This window comes from Schistocerca piceifrons, chromosome 1 (genome assembly GCF_021461385.2).
Source record: "Schistocerca piceifrons isolate TAMUIC-IGC-003096 chromosome 1, iqSchPice1.1, whole genome shotgun sequence".
Lineage (NCBI taxonomy): Eukaryota > Metazoa > Arthropoda > Insecta > Orthoptera > Acrididae > Schistocerca > Schistocerca piceifrons.
The window spans coordinates 246,126,277-246,142,932 of NC_060138.1; the positions used below are offsets into that span (position 1 = coordinate 246,126,277).

A 16,656-nucleotide genomic window follows, 5' to 3' on the forward strand; every position below is an offset into this window, starting at 1 on the left:
TGCACCATTATTAAAGAGTCCTTAAAATTCCAAGTGTAACAAGAAACATCTGTAAGCCTCGTTACCAGAAATTCACTGTTTCACATGTTTTTACACATACTTGAATACAAGAAGGCTGCATACAAACATGGAAACTGTTGTAGAATGAAACAACCTTCAACACTATGTCTAGCATAAACAAACTTCAAAAGACAGTGGCATCCGCATTAAACAAACATGCTGAATAAAGAACTTCTGTGTCCCTTACACATGAACAATAGAGTTATAACAGACAACTACTCTCTTAAAATATTTATATGAAACACAGAATCTGGAAGTGAAAGAAAGATGACACATGTCCTTAGAAGTTCAGATCAAAATGTAGTGAACATATCTAGTAGCTCCACCAGTTCCAAATACGTTAAAAGAAAAATTAGGAAATTCATCTTTGCAAGCTGCCATACTGACCAATTACAGCATGACTTTTGTAGTGTTAAATATAGTATAGGGGCTTACGGAAGCCCTGGACCTACAGCTTCAATGTCATTATGGGACCTTGCAAAAGTTCCATACTTTATATCCAAATTGAACATTTATCTGGCACAGTAATGTAAGTCAGCTGTTGCGAATAATGAGCTTGTGAGATCACCAAGCAATATAGTGAAACTAAAACCCCAGTACAGAATCAAACAGTGTTAGAAAAGTGGCCACAGGCCACCATCTGAGCAATATTTTGTATTCGGTGATGAAGTAATGTGGACATGCCACTTGTATACAAGCCCTGTTGATAAAGAATAGAAGATAAGAAATTAACTGCACACAGGGTACAATTTAACTCAAGATTCAACATTACACACTCTCCCAGCATCTTCCGAGGTTGTGCCACACACACACACACACACACACACACACACACACACACACACACACAGAAACCTAGTAAATGAAACAAGCAGGTGTAGTACCGATCAAGTAGGTACAGTGTATAAGTGCCAATAGTACTGATGTTCCAGTGAAGAAAGAACAACAGTCACTAAACACCTAAACCTGCATGAGCTCAAATAAGTGGACATGCAACCCACCAACAATATTTCATCTCCTCATAATCCACAATGAATCTTTCAGATACAGGGTGATTATAATTGAAGTTAAACTTTCAAAAAATAAATAGTTACAAAATATAGCAATAGATGGTGCTGTAAGCATCATAATTTAATAGTGGTCCACTACAAATGACAAATGAATCATACAACAATGCCTAAGGTGTACGTTTCACGTTAAACAAACTGTAACACTCAGTGTGCATCATTGTACAAGTGTGATATTGTTAGTTTCATAAGCCCATCCACCACAGCAAAGTCATATCACATCGGATGGGAAAAATTGGTTTTGAATTGTCGTGAGGCCAAAAACTGCATAAAAACCATCATTCACATCGGTTTTTAATTGTTCAAAGGCCAAAAACCGCATGAAAATCATAAATCGCATCGGTTTTTAATTGTCCGGAGGTGAAAAACCGCATAAAAAGCATCAATCAAAATCAAATTCGATTATTAATTTCCGTGTGACTGGCGCAGAAAGTGTTCAATATGCTGTCCACCGTTTTGTGCAACAAGCTGAAGTCGAGAAACAGCACATTCTATAACTGATCGAAGTGTTTCCATGATGACATTCACAATGTGTTGCGCAATGTGTGCCTTCAATGCAGGTGAGTTTGCAATCAGAACACAGAACACAACATCTTTCAGATAACCCCACAGCCAGAAGTCACACAGATTAAGATCAGGTGGTTGGGATGGCCAGGCTGTAGAGAAATGGCAGCTGATAATGAAATGGCACTTGAGCAGCTGCTTCATGGATTTGCAATGTGCAAAGGTGCACCATCTCACATAAAAATGATCCCATCCACACTGTTGGGGAGCTGGAAAGACGTGGTTGCGCAAAACACTCTCAAAGAGCTTACCAGTGGCAGGACAGGTGCCAGGACTGGAAGAACCTGTCTCTTTGAAAAAATATGGCCCTATGATAAATGATGATGTAAACCCACACCACACAGTGACCTTTTCAGGATGAAGTGTTACTGGTTGATTTGCGCGTGGATTTTTTGCTCCCCACATTCAACAATTCTGTGTATTGATGTATCCTGTCAGATAAAAGTGGGCTTTGTCTGTCCACAAAGTCTTCCACAGCCAATCATTGTCCACTTCCGTGCGAGCAAGAAATTCTAAAGCAAAGGTCCCTCTTGCTGGCAGGTCAACAAGAAGCAACTTGTGCAAGTGGGTAATTTTGAATGGATAGCAAATAAGGATGTTTCGTAAGATTTTACGCACCGTGCTCATGGGTATGTCCAATGTTCGGGCAATTCTCTGTGCAGTACACATTTGCACACCACCACTCATGTCCTCTTGCAGTGCTGTGGCCACTGCTTCCACTGATGTTGAATCAATTTGTTTCCTTCCTCTACCAGATTGCTCACTAGAAGAACCCGTTTTTCCGAATTTTGGAACCTTTTCTCCAGACCCACAACAGTCGTCGGACCAATGCCTTTTTTCAAACCCTTCAGTGTCCAGAACTTCTGCAGAGCAAAGTGTGCATAGTCACCATTCTCTTAAAGCAGCTTTACAAGCAGGGTGCAATCCTGCATTGAGATAGTCATGGCAAACGTCGCAGACATGAAAGGAGGAAAACCAGTGTACCCGGCGTGTTTATACCAACTTCAATGGGTCATGCATATGACAGGTGTTTTCATATAAGTATTCTGACATGCAGCGCCATCTACTGATCAATTTTCAACTGATCAATTTTCACAGTATTTTTTTTCTTCTGCCATACGTTTTCCCCCTTCTCCAATAATATTCCGTTGCAATTTGACATCATTCTGGACAGTGGTGTTATTTTTACAGCATTTTGAAACTTTAACTTTAATTATAATCACCCTGTATAATTAGACATTCTGTATGCTGCATACACAATTACTGTCATAATCCATTAAAGCAGAAACATCAAGAATAGACTGCATATTGAATAGCAGTTGTTACTATTAATTAACATCTGAAAAAAGCATCAACAGTTTTAACAAATAGTCCACAAAACATTTTATCAAGTAGATTTCAGTACTCATTAAGTGAGTAGCATTCACACAATTATGTTACCCAACCGTACATCAAAAGAAGGTATCTCCATTACGTAACACCTAAATATACATCGAAGTACTTCCACTCTGGAATATCGCAACACCCTATCACGTTTAATCCATTTTTGTTCACTAAAAATTTGTGCAAAAATTAACAGAAAATAATATCTTTTCTAGACAAATATTTTTGGACATATCTTAATTCCTTTTACAACACTTCCTATAAAATAACAGACAGTGGGAGTTAATTGTCATCAATATTTTTCAACATCAACAGCCACAAATATCTGTAAACGTAGTACAATACATTTATTTCAATTTGTAAATTTCTACTTGAGTGATTAACATTTATATGCAAGATTTAATGTTTATCATACATGTACCATACCTGTAAACCATTTAGATCAGTGAAGAATTCATCACCATTTTGTATACCACTCGAGAACCGCATAACTAGTTCATAATTAGCTTGGTCCGTAATATCAACCAAGTTGTGGATTTCAATTCCAAATGAATCAGCTCCTAAACATTTGAAATTTAAATATGAGTAAACCGAATCACAGATTATAACAAATGTCTAAGAGCGGAGTAATCAAAATAGTGTATGCCATCCATAGCTTTCCAATACTAATTTCTGTTAAGTCTAAACTACTACATGAAACTATTTCTATGAGCGAAAAGTTTTTATTTTCGTTAATTTTAGTTTTCATAAGTTTGATATTCTTCTTCACCTAGAAGTATCTTTACCTTCTAGGGACTTTTAAAAATGTTTTCGCCAAGAGAAACAGAGTGACAGAAACCAAAAAAATAAGAATACATAATTTGCAGATACCCGAGAGAAAGAAAAGTCACTCCAGAAACAGAGGGATTAGCCAGGAGGGAATGAAGAAAAATGAATAAATTCAAAACAATCTACAGTGTGAAAATGGAAAAAAGAGAGAAAAAAAGTAACATAAATGATACACAAATTAACAAGTATTCGCTGATTGTTGCTTTAGATTATTTTTCTAGCTGTTGTGACTCACAGTCCAGAATTTGGAGCAACATTTCTTAGCTTGCAACACACACACACACACACACACACACACACACACACACACACACACACACATTTTAACCTTTCATCCTATTTCTGATATTTAACTTGCTCAACAGAGATAATTATTTAAAAGTTTCCTGGAGCTAGAAATCGAGCTGCCTTTTAACTTTTTATCTGTCATCGTACATATCAGTTGTTCTTTTGTCACCGTCCATAACTTGCCTCAAGTGTTGCTAGTAGTAGCAGTAGTAGCAGTAGCTTTATTCATCCGTAGATCTCTTTTTACAACAATATAGGACATGTCAAAGTATTCACAAGTTTAGACCAATTTAAAATGAGCTAATTCGTATACACATACATTTACAGGCTTCTAGTTAGAGACAATCATTAGATTTATTCCTGGTATACAATACTTTTTCACTTAGAGGAAGCCTTCTTGGTTACCCAGGCCTGCCAACCCAAAGTTTGGTACAGATTTATTGACGACATCTTCATGATCTGGACTCACAGTGAAGAAGAACTCCAGAATTTCCTCTCCAACCTCAACTCCTTTGGTTCCATCAGATTCACCTGGTCCTACTCCATATCCCATGCCACTTTCCTCAATGTTGACCTCCATCTGTCCAATGGCCAGCTTCACACATCCGTCCACATCAAACCCACTAACAAGCAACAGTACCTCCATTATGACAGCTGCCACCCATTCCAAATGGTCCCTTCCCTACAGCTTAGGTCTTCGTGGCAAACGAATCTGCTCCAATTCCGAATCCCTGAACCATTACACCAACAACCTGGAAACAGCTTTCGCATCCCGCAACTACCCTCTCGACCTGGTACAGAAGCAAATAACCAGAGCCACTTCCTCATCCCCTCAAACCCAGAACCTCCCACAGAAGAACCCCAAAAGTGCCCCACTTGTGACGGGATACTTTCCAGGACTGGATCAGACTCTGAATGTGGCTCTCCAGCAGGGATACGACTTCCTCAAATCCTGCCCTGAAATGAGATCCATCCTTCATGAAATCCTCCCCACTCCACCAAGAGTGTCTTTCCGCCGTCCACCTAACCTTTGTAACCTCTTGGTTCATCCCTATGAAATCCCCAAACCACCTTCCCTACCCTCTGGCTCCTACCCTTGTGACTGCCCCCTGTGTAAAACCTGTGCCAGGCACCCTCCCACCACCACCTACTCCAGTCCTGTAACCCAAAAGGTGTACACGATAAAAGACAGAGCCACGTGTGAAAGCACCCACGTGATTTATCAACTGACCTGTGACTGTGAAGCATTCTACGTGGAAATGACCAGCAACAAACTGTCCATTCGCATGAACGGACACAGGCAGACAGTGTTTGTTGGTAATGAGGATCACCCTGTGGCTAAACATGCCTTGGTGCACGGCCAGCACATCTTGGCACAGTGTTACACCGTCTGGTTTATCTGCGTACTTCCCACTGACACCAACCTATAAGATCTCCGGAGATGGGAACTTGCCCTTCAATGTATCCTCTCTTCCCGTTACCCACCTGGCCTCAACCTCCGCTAATTTCGAGTTGCCGCCCCTCGTACATCACTTGTCACTCAACAACATCTTTGCCTCTATACTTCGGCACCGACTGACATCTCTGCCCAAACTCATTGCCTTTACATATGTCTGCTTGTGTCTGTTATGTGTGGATTGATGTGTGTGTGTGTGTGCGCAAGCGTATACCTGTCCCTTTTCCCCCTAAGGTAAGTCTTTCCGCTCCCGGGATTGGAATGACTCCTTACCCTCTCCCGTAAAACCCACATCCTTTCATCTTTCCCTCTCCTTCTCTCTTTCCTGATGAAGCAACCATGGGTTGCGAAAGCTTGCTATTTGTGTGTGTTTGTGTGTTCTTTATTGTGTCTATCTACCAGTGATTTCCTGCTTGGTAAGTCACAGCATTTTTTTAAATATATTTTTCCCATCTGGAATGTTTCTATTATTTATGTATATAAAAACAAAGATTCTGTAACTTACCAAACGAAAGCGTTGGTACGTTGATAGAAACAATAAAAAACACACACACACAAATTTCAAGTTTTCGCAACCCACGGTTGCTTCAATCAGGAAAGAGGGAAGGAGAGGGAAAGACGAAAGGATGTGGGTTTTAAGGGGGAGGGTAAGGACTCATTCCAATCCCGGGAGCAGAAAGACTACCTTGGGGGGAAAAAGGAACATGTTTACACACACACACACACACACACACACACACACACACATCCATCCGCACATATACAGACACAAGCAGATATATATAAAGGCAAAGAGTTTACGTCCCATAAACATTCAATGGGATTCAAGTCAGGTGATCTGGGTGGTCAATCTATCACTCAAATTGTGCAGAATATTCTTCAAACTGATTACAAACAACAGTGTCTCAGTGACACGAAGTGTTGTCATCCATAAAAATTCTGCCATTGTTTGGGAAAATTAAGTCCATGACTGATTGCAAATGATCTCCAAGTAGCTGAAGGTAACCATTTCCAGTAAACGATTACATTCCATGTAAACACAGCCCACGCCATTGTGTAGCCACTACCAGCCGCACAATACCTTGCCATAGCTTTGTGGGGTCTGTACCACACTCAAATCCTACCATCAGCATTTACCATCTACAATTGGGACTCATCTGATCAGGTCATGGTTTCCCAGTCATCCAGTTTCCAACAGATATGTTCACAGGCCAGGAGAGGCACTGCAGGCGATGTCATGCTGTTAGTAAAGGCACTCACATCGGTTGTCTACTGCCATAGCCCACTTACGCAGAATTTCATCACACTGTCATAATGGATATGTTTCTCATATGTTTTACATTGATTTCTGGGTTATTTCATGAGGTGCTGCTTGTCTGTTAGCACTGACAACTTTACACAAACACCGCTGCTTTCAGTTGTTAAGTGAAAGCTGTCAGCCACTGCATTGTCCCTGTGGTAAGAGGTAGTGCCTGAAATTTTGTATTCTTGGCACGCTCTTGACACTGTGGATCTCCTACCGATTTCTGAAATTGAATGTCTCACATGCCTAGTTTTCCACACTTGAAGTCTGTTAATTCCCATTATGTGACCATTATCATGTCGGAAACCTTTTCAAATGAATCACCTAAGTACGAAGGTTAACTCCACCACTGCACTGCCCCTTTATAACTTGTGTAAGTGATATTACTGCCATCAGTATACATGCATATCGCTATCCCCTGACTTTTGTTACAGGTGTTATTGTTATTTCTACAGAAAATGCCTTGGCTAAACTTGCCCCTGTTTATTCATTTATTCACAAACAAGCCACAAGTGAGCATTAAAAACATTGGATAATCATGACAAATGTTTTTCCAAAAACAAGAAATGTGTGTCCTAACTGAGCTCCATGAAAGTCATACTACTGCAACAAACAAACAGAAATATGAAAAATGAGAATCTTTATCGAGTTTGACAAATATATATTAATATATATAAACCAACTGTCATGGGTGAAACAAGAAAACACCTAGTTTTTATGACTAGGTTCTGACTCCTTTACAGGTACAATGAACATGAAAAGAAGCAGTGAGCAACATAGGATAATGATCATATTTCTATTACAACCAAATACATTACAATGTTTCTTACCTGGTGTATTATACACTTTAACAGTGTGCTGGACAAATGGCACAACAACATCAACTTGTGAGAAAAGCGGTCCTTCTATAATCCTTATCATGGGAGATACAATTCTCACAGTTTCAGCAGCACCATCTGGTAAAAATAGATAAGCACCACTCCTTTCTTTTCCTTCTCTGGCAAGGTACCTAAATTAAAAACAGATAAAGTTCAAATATGTACAAAAAATCTAATGATTTAAAATGAATGGGCCAAAAACTAACTACAGAACAAGCTGTTAAATCAAGACCAACTCATCATACAACTATTACCAACCTGGAGTGGATGGAAAATTTCTACAGTAGATTATAAAATTACTGCAATCCCAATTTTATGGAGAGTATAGAGCATGAAACCCCAAATAGAGTTCAGAAAAGTTGTTATAATTAAAAGAGATAATTGTACACATAATTATTACAACGGGGAGACAGGAGTCACGCAATATGTACTAGTACTGTGCATAACTCCCACTGGTATTACATAGTGTATCAGTTTGATACAGAATCAACTTAAAACAGTCCAGGAAGGTGAGAAGAGAAACACTCAATCATTCTGTACCAATAGCTTCCTGCAGCTTCCTGGTATTGCCAAGTGGAGTATGGGTGGCCCTCTACATATCTCAATAATGCCTACAGGACTCGTATTTTTTGGTGACAACACTGTCCACCTAGGTCTGTTTACATCATGGCCTATGAGAAAGTGCATCATCCTGTTCAACTTCAGTTCACTCATTCCTGATCCGATTTACTGTGAGTCTGAGGAACATCTATAACGTCAATTTAGCAGTCACTTGCAAAAGCATTTATTAAGCAATTTATTTCATTTATTTGTCCAATCTAAACACTCTTTTGAATTAGGAGAAATAGAATTACACTAAACAGGAAACCACTTCCTAACACTGTACAAAATTATATTTATTTCGTTGCGCACTTACTTTCAGCTTCTTAGTCCATCTTCAGGTGACAACTGAAGGTGGCCTAGGATGCTGAGAGATGGTTTTTGACAAAATAAATATAACTTAGCAGAGCAGTAGGAAGTGTTTTCTATTTAATACAGGGTGTCTGTGCTAGAGTTATACAAAAACATTTGTTTACTTAGTGATTAAAATTCTTCTGAGTATTATGCTGCGTCACTTCTAAAAACTAACAACAATAATAAACTAAAACCGACATTTCGGCTGAATTGCAACGGCCTACCGCAGGGCGTGACTGGTTTTGCATGGGGAAACGTGCTTCTATTTATTACAGACTATCGATGTCTGACATCACTGTTGTAAAACTTTTAATTGGCCCTCTAATATGATTGGCTAGTCATGACATAAAGGAAGGTTAAAGGAAAGAGGCTATTCGTGAATGTCCATGTCATCAACGATTGGTAGCTGTCCGCCAATCAGCATTCGGCTTGTGGTCAGCAAGTTTTCCTCCTGGTGTGCGCAGAAGTGGACTGACAGTTGCTCTAAGCTGGTTGTGCAGATACGTCCATATCCCATGTAGCTTCTGCCCCACGACTACTCGTGGCCCGTTGGACTGGGATGGCCGCCAGCCAGGACGCCAGGAGTTTGTAGCCATCTTCCCTGTTGATGTTGTCAGGCTGCTTAATAATTTCGATCGCCTCCCGTATTTTGCGTTCTCACATCCATGATTCTTTCGCCAGTACTCGAGCTTCCTGGAACCTGATAGATTGTCCATAGTCACTGTGGTGTTCCACTATCACCGATTTATCATGTTGTTGTAATCGTACATAGCGTTATTGTTCTGTTACTCGTACGCTAACAGGTCTCCCTGTTTCTCCTATGTAGGCAGCTCTGCACTCACACTGTAGTTCGTAAACACCTGCAGTGTTAAGATTGTTGATTACATCCTTGGTGGAACCCATCATTTCGTGGATCCTGTGACTGCTTCAAAAAATCGGTTTGAAACCTTGTCAGCGGAGAAAGTTGCCTAGCTGTTCACTGATGCCTTTTACATATGGTAAGTGTACCAGTGGAAGCTTCTCTTCTTTGCCTTCTTCTCGTGTTCTGCTCCCTTTGGTTTTAGCTACCTTTCTTATGATGTTGTCATCATAGCCGTTGGTACAAAACGTGTGTTGTAGCTCCTTTAATTCTTCTTTAATATTATTTTCATCGCTCAGGCAGTTAACGTATGGAGAACAGAATACTTTTGAGCTGGGTGGTGGTGGCTCTCCGCGTGCAGGTACTTTATTATTGTTGTTAGTTTTTAGCAATGACGCGGCATGATATCCAGAAGAATTTTAATCACTATGACACCGGCCATGGAAGCCTACGTTCTTATACCATTTGTTTACTTTTCAATACTGATCAAGATTTATATTTTTATTTATCCAATATTGTACAAAGGAGCTCAAATATTTTTATGCATGTTGGTACAGTTAAATGTGAACCCCATTTGTAGCTCGACAGATACTGAAACAGTACTCATCACATGTTCACAAGCATGGCATCTACTGCACCGCAGATTCATCATCTCAGATGTTCCACATCTCAAACCTTTGTTCTGTAACCAATGTCCTCATTAAACCCCCATGCACTGAAATTGAGCAAGTCAGATCAGGACACCAAGAGGGCCAGACAATGGGACCCTCCCTTCCGATCCAATGCTCAGGAAACGTCTCATGGAGAAATGTAGTAACATCTTCATGACAGTGGAAAGGGGCACCATACCACTGGAAAATAACACTAGGAGGGCATCTGTGGAATTGCCTAGTTCACCAACATGTCGAGATAGATGTGCACTGTTGCTGTAGACTCCTTAAAAAAAAAAAAAAAAAAAAACTGGTCACCCAATCATCATCAACTTTTGGTGTGTCCCATCCATACTCAATAACTTCTCCTGCAGTCTTTCTTCCCACTACTTTGACAGTTACATCTGTCAACTTTTCCACAGACATGGAAGGTAGATTCATCACTGAACAGCACTGCACCGGGTTAGTTGTTGTTTCTGTTTAAACGATGCAACATTTCAACTGCAAAATCACATCAATTGCAGTGATCCTCAAGCTTAATGTGGTGCAAAAGTTGGAGTTTGTAAGCACGCAACTGAAGAACCTTGCGCGCAATGGTTTGCTCCGTTATACATGGGATGGCCAGTTCCCTACTAGCTTGTCTAACAGATTTAAGTGGGCTTCTGAAAAATGCTTTTGCGCACCAAATTCTATGGCTCTTCATTCACATACCTTTTACAATGTTTTCCAGCATATGAAATCAAACTTACCATGACTGTAAGAGTTCTGTCCCACTGATAACGGATTCAAATATGGGAGGATCCACATTCTATTCTTTTCTTGCCTGCTGCTGTACAGATGTAACAGATTTTAACTCTGCTAACCATAGCACATACTGCACCTTTCGTTAAGGTGTCCACATGTTGACTGTCAGGCGTACCTGTGCCTGCTGCACATAAACATTTGTGCACATGTGCCATATGTCTCAGTACTGTTCACGGAACAGTGAGGATCATATCGTGGAGAATGTCTCTGTCGATTGAGTATTTACCCAACAGCATAAAATGTCAAGTTATTTTGTTACATGCATTTGTTTGTGCATACCTCTAGCCTGGGCACCCTGTATTATCATGTTCTGCCACGCACTGGCATAAAATTCAGTTGATGTTATAAATACCATTATGAAATAACAAATCCTAACATACTGCGTTGCCAAAGAGATGGTTCAACACACTGTTTCTTTAAGGGCAGAAAATGAAGAAGGGCACGGGTTCTCTAACCACTGAAATACTCTCTGCATTACTTAAGTACAAAGGCCTGATATACACTATCTGATCAAAAGTTTCCAGACATTAATATGAAATGTGGCCACCCTCTGCCTTACTGACAGCTTCAACTCTGCTGGCAACACTTTCAGTGAGGTGTCTGGATGTCTGTGGAAGAATGGCAGCCTATTCTTCCTCAAGAGCTGAAACCAGAGAAGATCATAATGTTGGACACGGGGATCTGTAGTGATGTCGATGTTCTAAATCATCCCAAAGATGGCCTTTTGGCTTCATGTCAGGATTGTGGGTAGGTTGGTTCATTTCAGGAATGTTACTGTACACAAACCATTGCCTCTCAGATGATCCTTTAAGACAGGTTGTACTGTCATGTGATACAATCATCATTACCAAACTGTTCCTCTACTTTACACAGTAAACAATGTGGTATTATGTGTTCATATTCTTCTGCATTTAGTGTTTTCTGAAATGCAATAAGGGGACCAATCCTAACTACTAAATACATAGCCTTGTCATAAGACCATTTCCTCCGTACTTCAGTTGGCAATGCACATGATAGCAGGAAACCTTTGAGCAGGCGTTCAGCAAACCCAAACCCAAACCCTTTGCAATGCTCGATAGCCATTGTCTCTCAGTTGATAATGTGTGCCTGATCTTAGTTTATTTGTGAGTGTTCCGTAACATTTCACTTCACAATTACATCACCAACAATCAACTTGGGTAGCTTTAGAAGGGTTAAAATGTTCCCGATGGATTTTTTACACTAATGACATCCAATGAATAGCCCAAATTTGAAGTCACTGAGCACTACTGACCGACCCATTCTACAATAACTGCTTCTCTACTGATAATACAATACTCCCATCTCCTTTCACACTGTCAAATGTGCCTCTTGTCAATTCCAATTACCTGAGCATATCTGGATACTTTTCATCGTATAGTGTATATTATATAAATGTCTTCACCCAGCCTCTTCTTCCTTCTGGTTCTTAAATGCTCTATTCAATTAATTTCTTCTAACCGAGCGGGATGGCGTAGTGATTAGCACACTGGACTCGCATTTGGGAAGACGACAGTTCAAATCCATGTCCGGCCATCCTGATTTGGGTTTTCCATGATTTACCTAAAATCGTTTCAGGCAATTGCCGGGATGGTTCCTTTGAAAGGGCACAGCCAATTTCCTTCCACATCCCTCCCTAATCCGAGCTTGTGCTCCATCTCTAAAGGCCTCGTTGTTGATGGGACGTTAAAAACTAATCTTCTCCATTTCATTTCTCTTCCATTTAATCCATGTTTTTTTTTCATTCTATCTTTATTATCTCTGGACTGAAGTTGACACAGTGCTTACCAATGTACTACTCCCTCAGACACCTCCTTCATATTTGTCTCCTCTCATTCTCACAACAGGGGGTTCCTCTCATCTTGGGGTCTATTGATATACCAATCCTTTTTAGCCTTTTAAAGTAAAGAACAAATAGTTCAGAAATTTAGGATTGTTTTACGTGCCTTTATTTGTTCTATTGGCAGTACTAAAAATTTCTCCTCTTATAAGTAAATATTGGCTGACAACTGTCACATAATTTTATAGATTTCTCAAGTGAATGTTCCTTTTGATACAATTATAATAAACATTCACACACAGGCACAGAAACAGTAGGTGTGGTTGGTCACGTTTCTTTCAAGACTTCAAACATTTCTTTCATGACTTCACTGCCAACTAACAATGTCACCCATTACATACAAAAGTTAAATACAAAACCATTCTTAATATTGAGCAGAGTACAAAATTATTAGTAAGTCCTTTATTAAAATAATATAAGAAAGAAATCACAAAACAATACCTAAATAACAAATCTCACTTTTATATTCAAACTGTAGATATTTTAAGGTGGAAAAAAGTCTGAAAAATAATACCTACGAATCTTACCTGGCAAAATCTAGACTGACAGGAACAGTGATGCCAGAACTTCTGATTGTTATAGCTTTAAGGAGTCCATCTACACCAAAAGCAGCAGATAAGAACTTATTTTTTATTGAAAATTCGTGTGCGTCATTAAAAACCTGAACATTCTCAAAGCCATCAACTTTCAGGAAGTTATTAGGAGTGTTCAAAAGCTTTATTTGGGAAAGTGAATCTGAACTGCAATAAAAAAAGAGAAGAGTTTAATAATTTGGAACATGGATTACATCTTCATATAAGATTACTTTACACAACTGGTCACTGCTTTCCTTTTATACTTACAAGTACAAAAGATTAAGAATTTTTTAAGGACAAAAAGCTTCTTTAACTATTTCAGCTGAATTTGATCTTTCTTGCACAGTGCACAAATATTTACAAAATAAATCTTGTACTTCACAAAATATTTTTGTTATAAATTTCAAGTGCTGAGTTAAAAGTTAAATCAATTACATATAAGTGAGCACATTTCTTGGGTGATTCTCTGTAGCTTTATTGACATAGTATATCTCAAATCCATGTGTTCCATATAAACAAATAAAATCAACCTATAATTTTTAATGTCATGAAACAATGTACACTTATTTTTACAAAGACAGTAATTAAGTCATTCTCTGGAATATACTTCATTACTTACAGGAGTTGAGTGCCTGAAGGTAAAACATTAATGAAGTACGAAACCAAAGATAAGGCTGGCACATCTGCTATGAATGAAACATCATAATGTGAATCAATCATATTTCCATTCTGAAGAAATGTTGGAGTAACCTGGCATATTATTTGGGATCCATTGTTATGAGTTACCTACAAAAACATAAAATTATATATAACTAAACATTCTGAAAACACAACCGCTATTTTCAAAAAAATCAGGAAAGTTAAAAACCTACACATTACCTTAACATATGGAGTAGAAACACGTATTGTAATAAGTTCACGTCTTTTCCAGGTCAGAGAATTAAAAATAACAATTTTTCTGTATTCATGACCATCTCCAAATGTTAGAGTTGTTTTCTCTGGAAGACTATAGTGGTGTTTCCGAACATCATCCAAATCAAAATAGGTAAATTGTGGATCGTCCTGATAGGTCTCCTATACCGCATATAAGGTGCATTTATTAAAAGTTTTGCAAGTAACTCTAAAATTACATCACAATATCTTGAAAACTAACATAAAAAGTTTCTTAATTACCCTATATTTTAAAAAAATTAGTATAAGTTAATTTGTCACGACATCATCAAATAAATATAGTGTGCACCAATTGTCATCTATGTACTACAAAATTTATGTATCCCAACAATAAATTATTCTTGTCATCAGAAGATATTACTCTAGACAATTTTTAATTATAAAATTTATATTCTACGGACTACAAATGAAGAAATTTGCAGAATATGGAATAGAGTGGCTGTCACGAAATTAGACACCTCAAGGTCACACCAACACCCTGAAGTGTGTCAGCTCTAAGTCTTGTGATTCACCTGTCTCATTGCTTCATTGCAGCTTGTAGGCTGCTCAAGGAGTCATTACAGACAAGAAACGACTCGCCAGGGCATGAGTGGATGTGCTGAAGAGCACAAGATATGGCCACCAGCTCTGCCATGAAAACACTGCAGCCATCAGCCAAGGAGTGCTGTTCAATATGTCCTCCATGAACATATGCGAAACCAATGTGACCATCAGCCATCGAGCTGTCGGTGTAAACCACTTCATGGCCCTGGTACATGTCAAGAATCGACAGGAAGTGACAGCGGAGAGCCGCAAAGTTGACTGAGTCCTTAGGGCCATGGGAAAGGTCCAGGCGAAGCTTCAGCCTAGGTTTACACCATTGAGGTGTACGTGAATGGACCTTGAGTAGAGGTGGTAAAGGGAAGAACTCCAGTTCAGACAGAAGGGACTAGACATGAAGCGCAGTCGTAGGTCATGACATGGGCTGCCGATGCGGGAGTTGAACAGCCATGGTTGGGAAAAGGACATGGTAATTGAGGAATTCCAGCCTCTGTCAGTACACTGGTCACCAGACTCATCCTAAAAGCTCCTGTCACTAGTCGAACTCTGCAGTGGAGCACTGGGTCACAAGTAGATGCAATGCTGAGGGTGCCGCCAAACCAAAAGCCACACTCCCATAAGCAAGGTGGGATTGAACAAGGGCTCTGTAGAGCTACAGCAGTGTAGAGTGATCTGCACCCCAGTTGGTGTTGCTCAGGCAGCGGAGGCCCCGGAGGGCATTGAGGTGCTGCCACTTAAGCTGAGGAAGATGAGAAAGCCAAATCAATCAAGCACTGAAAACCAGTCCTAAGAATCGATATATCTCCAGTACCGTGAGTGGATCATCATTAAGGTAAAGTTCTGGTCCCGGATGAGGAGTACGATGCCGATGGAAGTACATGACACACGACTTTGCGGCTGAAAACTGGAAGCCATGGCTGCACCTTGTGAATGGCTCCCTGTAGATGCCGCATCAACACTACTACTGGAGGAACAGTACGAAATGCAGAAGTCATCTGCATACAGAGAAGGTGAGACCGACGGCCCTACAGCAGCTGCTAGACCGTTTACGGTCACTAAAAATAGAGAAACATTCAACACAGAGCCCTATGGGACTCCATTCTCCTGGATATGGAGGGAACTATGGGAGGCACCAACTCGGACACAGAAATTATGGAGCAACAGGAAGTTTTGGATTAAAATCAGGAGTGGGCCCCAGAGATCCCACTCATATAAAGTGGCAAGCATATGATGTCGCCAGGTTGTGTCATACACTTTCTGTACATCAAAGAAGAAGGCAACCAGGTGTTGGTGCCTGGAAAAGGCAGTTTGGATGGCAGACTCAAGGGACAAAACATTATCAGTGGTAGAGCGACCTTGGTGGAGGCAACCCTGGCATGGAGCCATTAGGTCACATGACTCCAGGACCCAAACCAACCGCCGACACACCTTACACTCTAGCAGTTTAGTACGAACATTGGTGAGAGTGATGGGCCAATACCTATCCACATCAAGTTGGTTTTTACCAGGTCTGAGCACTAGAATAACGGTGCTCTCATGTCATTGTGATGGACAGATGCCATCACATCAGATCCAGTTGAAGATGACGAACAGCTGTCGCTTGTAGCTGGATGAAAGATGTTTAATCAACTGACTGTG

The 16,656-nt window shown here is 39.9% G+C and overlaps 1 protein-coding gene across 1 annotated transcript in view; it reads right to left on the bottom strand.

Annotated features, from left to right (window-relative positions):
• Window positions 1-16,656, bottom strand: part of LOC124795042 (alpha-mannosidase 2) — a 195,193-nt gene that overhangs the window by 24,895 nt on the left and 153,642 nt on the right. The window contains exons 13-17 of the mRNA XM_047258829.1: window positions 14,407-14,601; window positions 14,147-14,313; window positions 13,480-13,692; window positions 7,780-7,958; window positions 3,501-3,634 (exon numbers count right to left, since the gene is read on the bottom strand). Coding sequence (XP_047114785.1) covers window positions 3,501-3,634; window positions 7,780-7,958; window positions 13,480-13,692; window positions 14,147-14,313; window positions 14,407-14,601 — 888 coding nt within the window. The remainder of the gene's footprint in view (window positions 1-3,500; window positions 3,635-7,779; window positions 7,959-13,479; window positions 13,693-14,146; window positions 14,314-14,406; window positions 14,602-16,656) is intronic.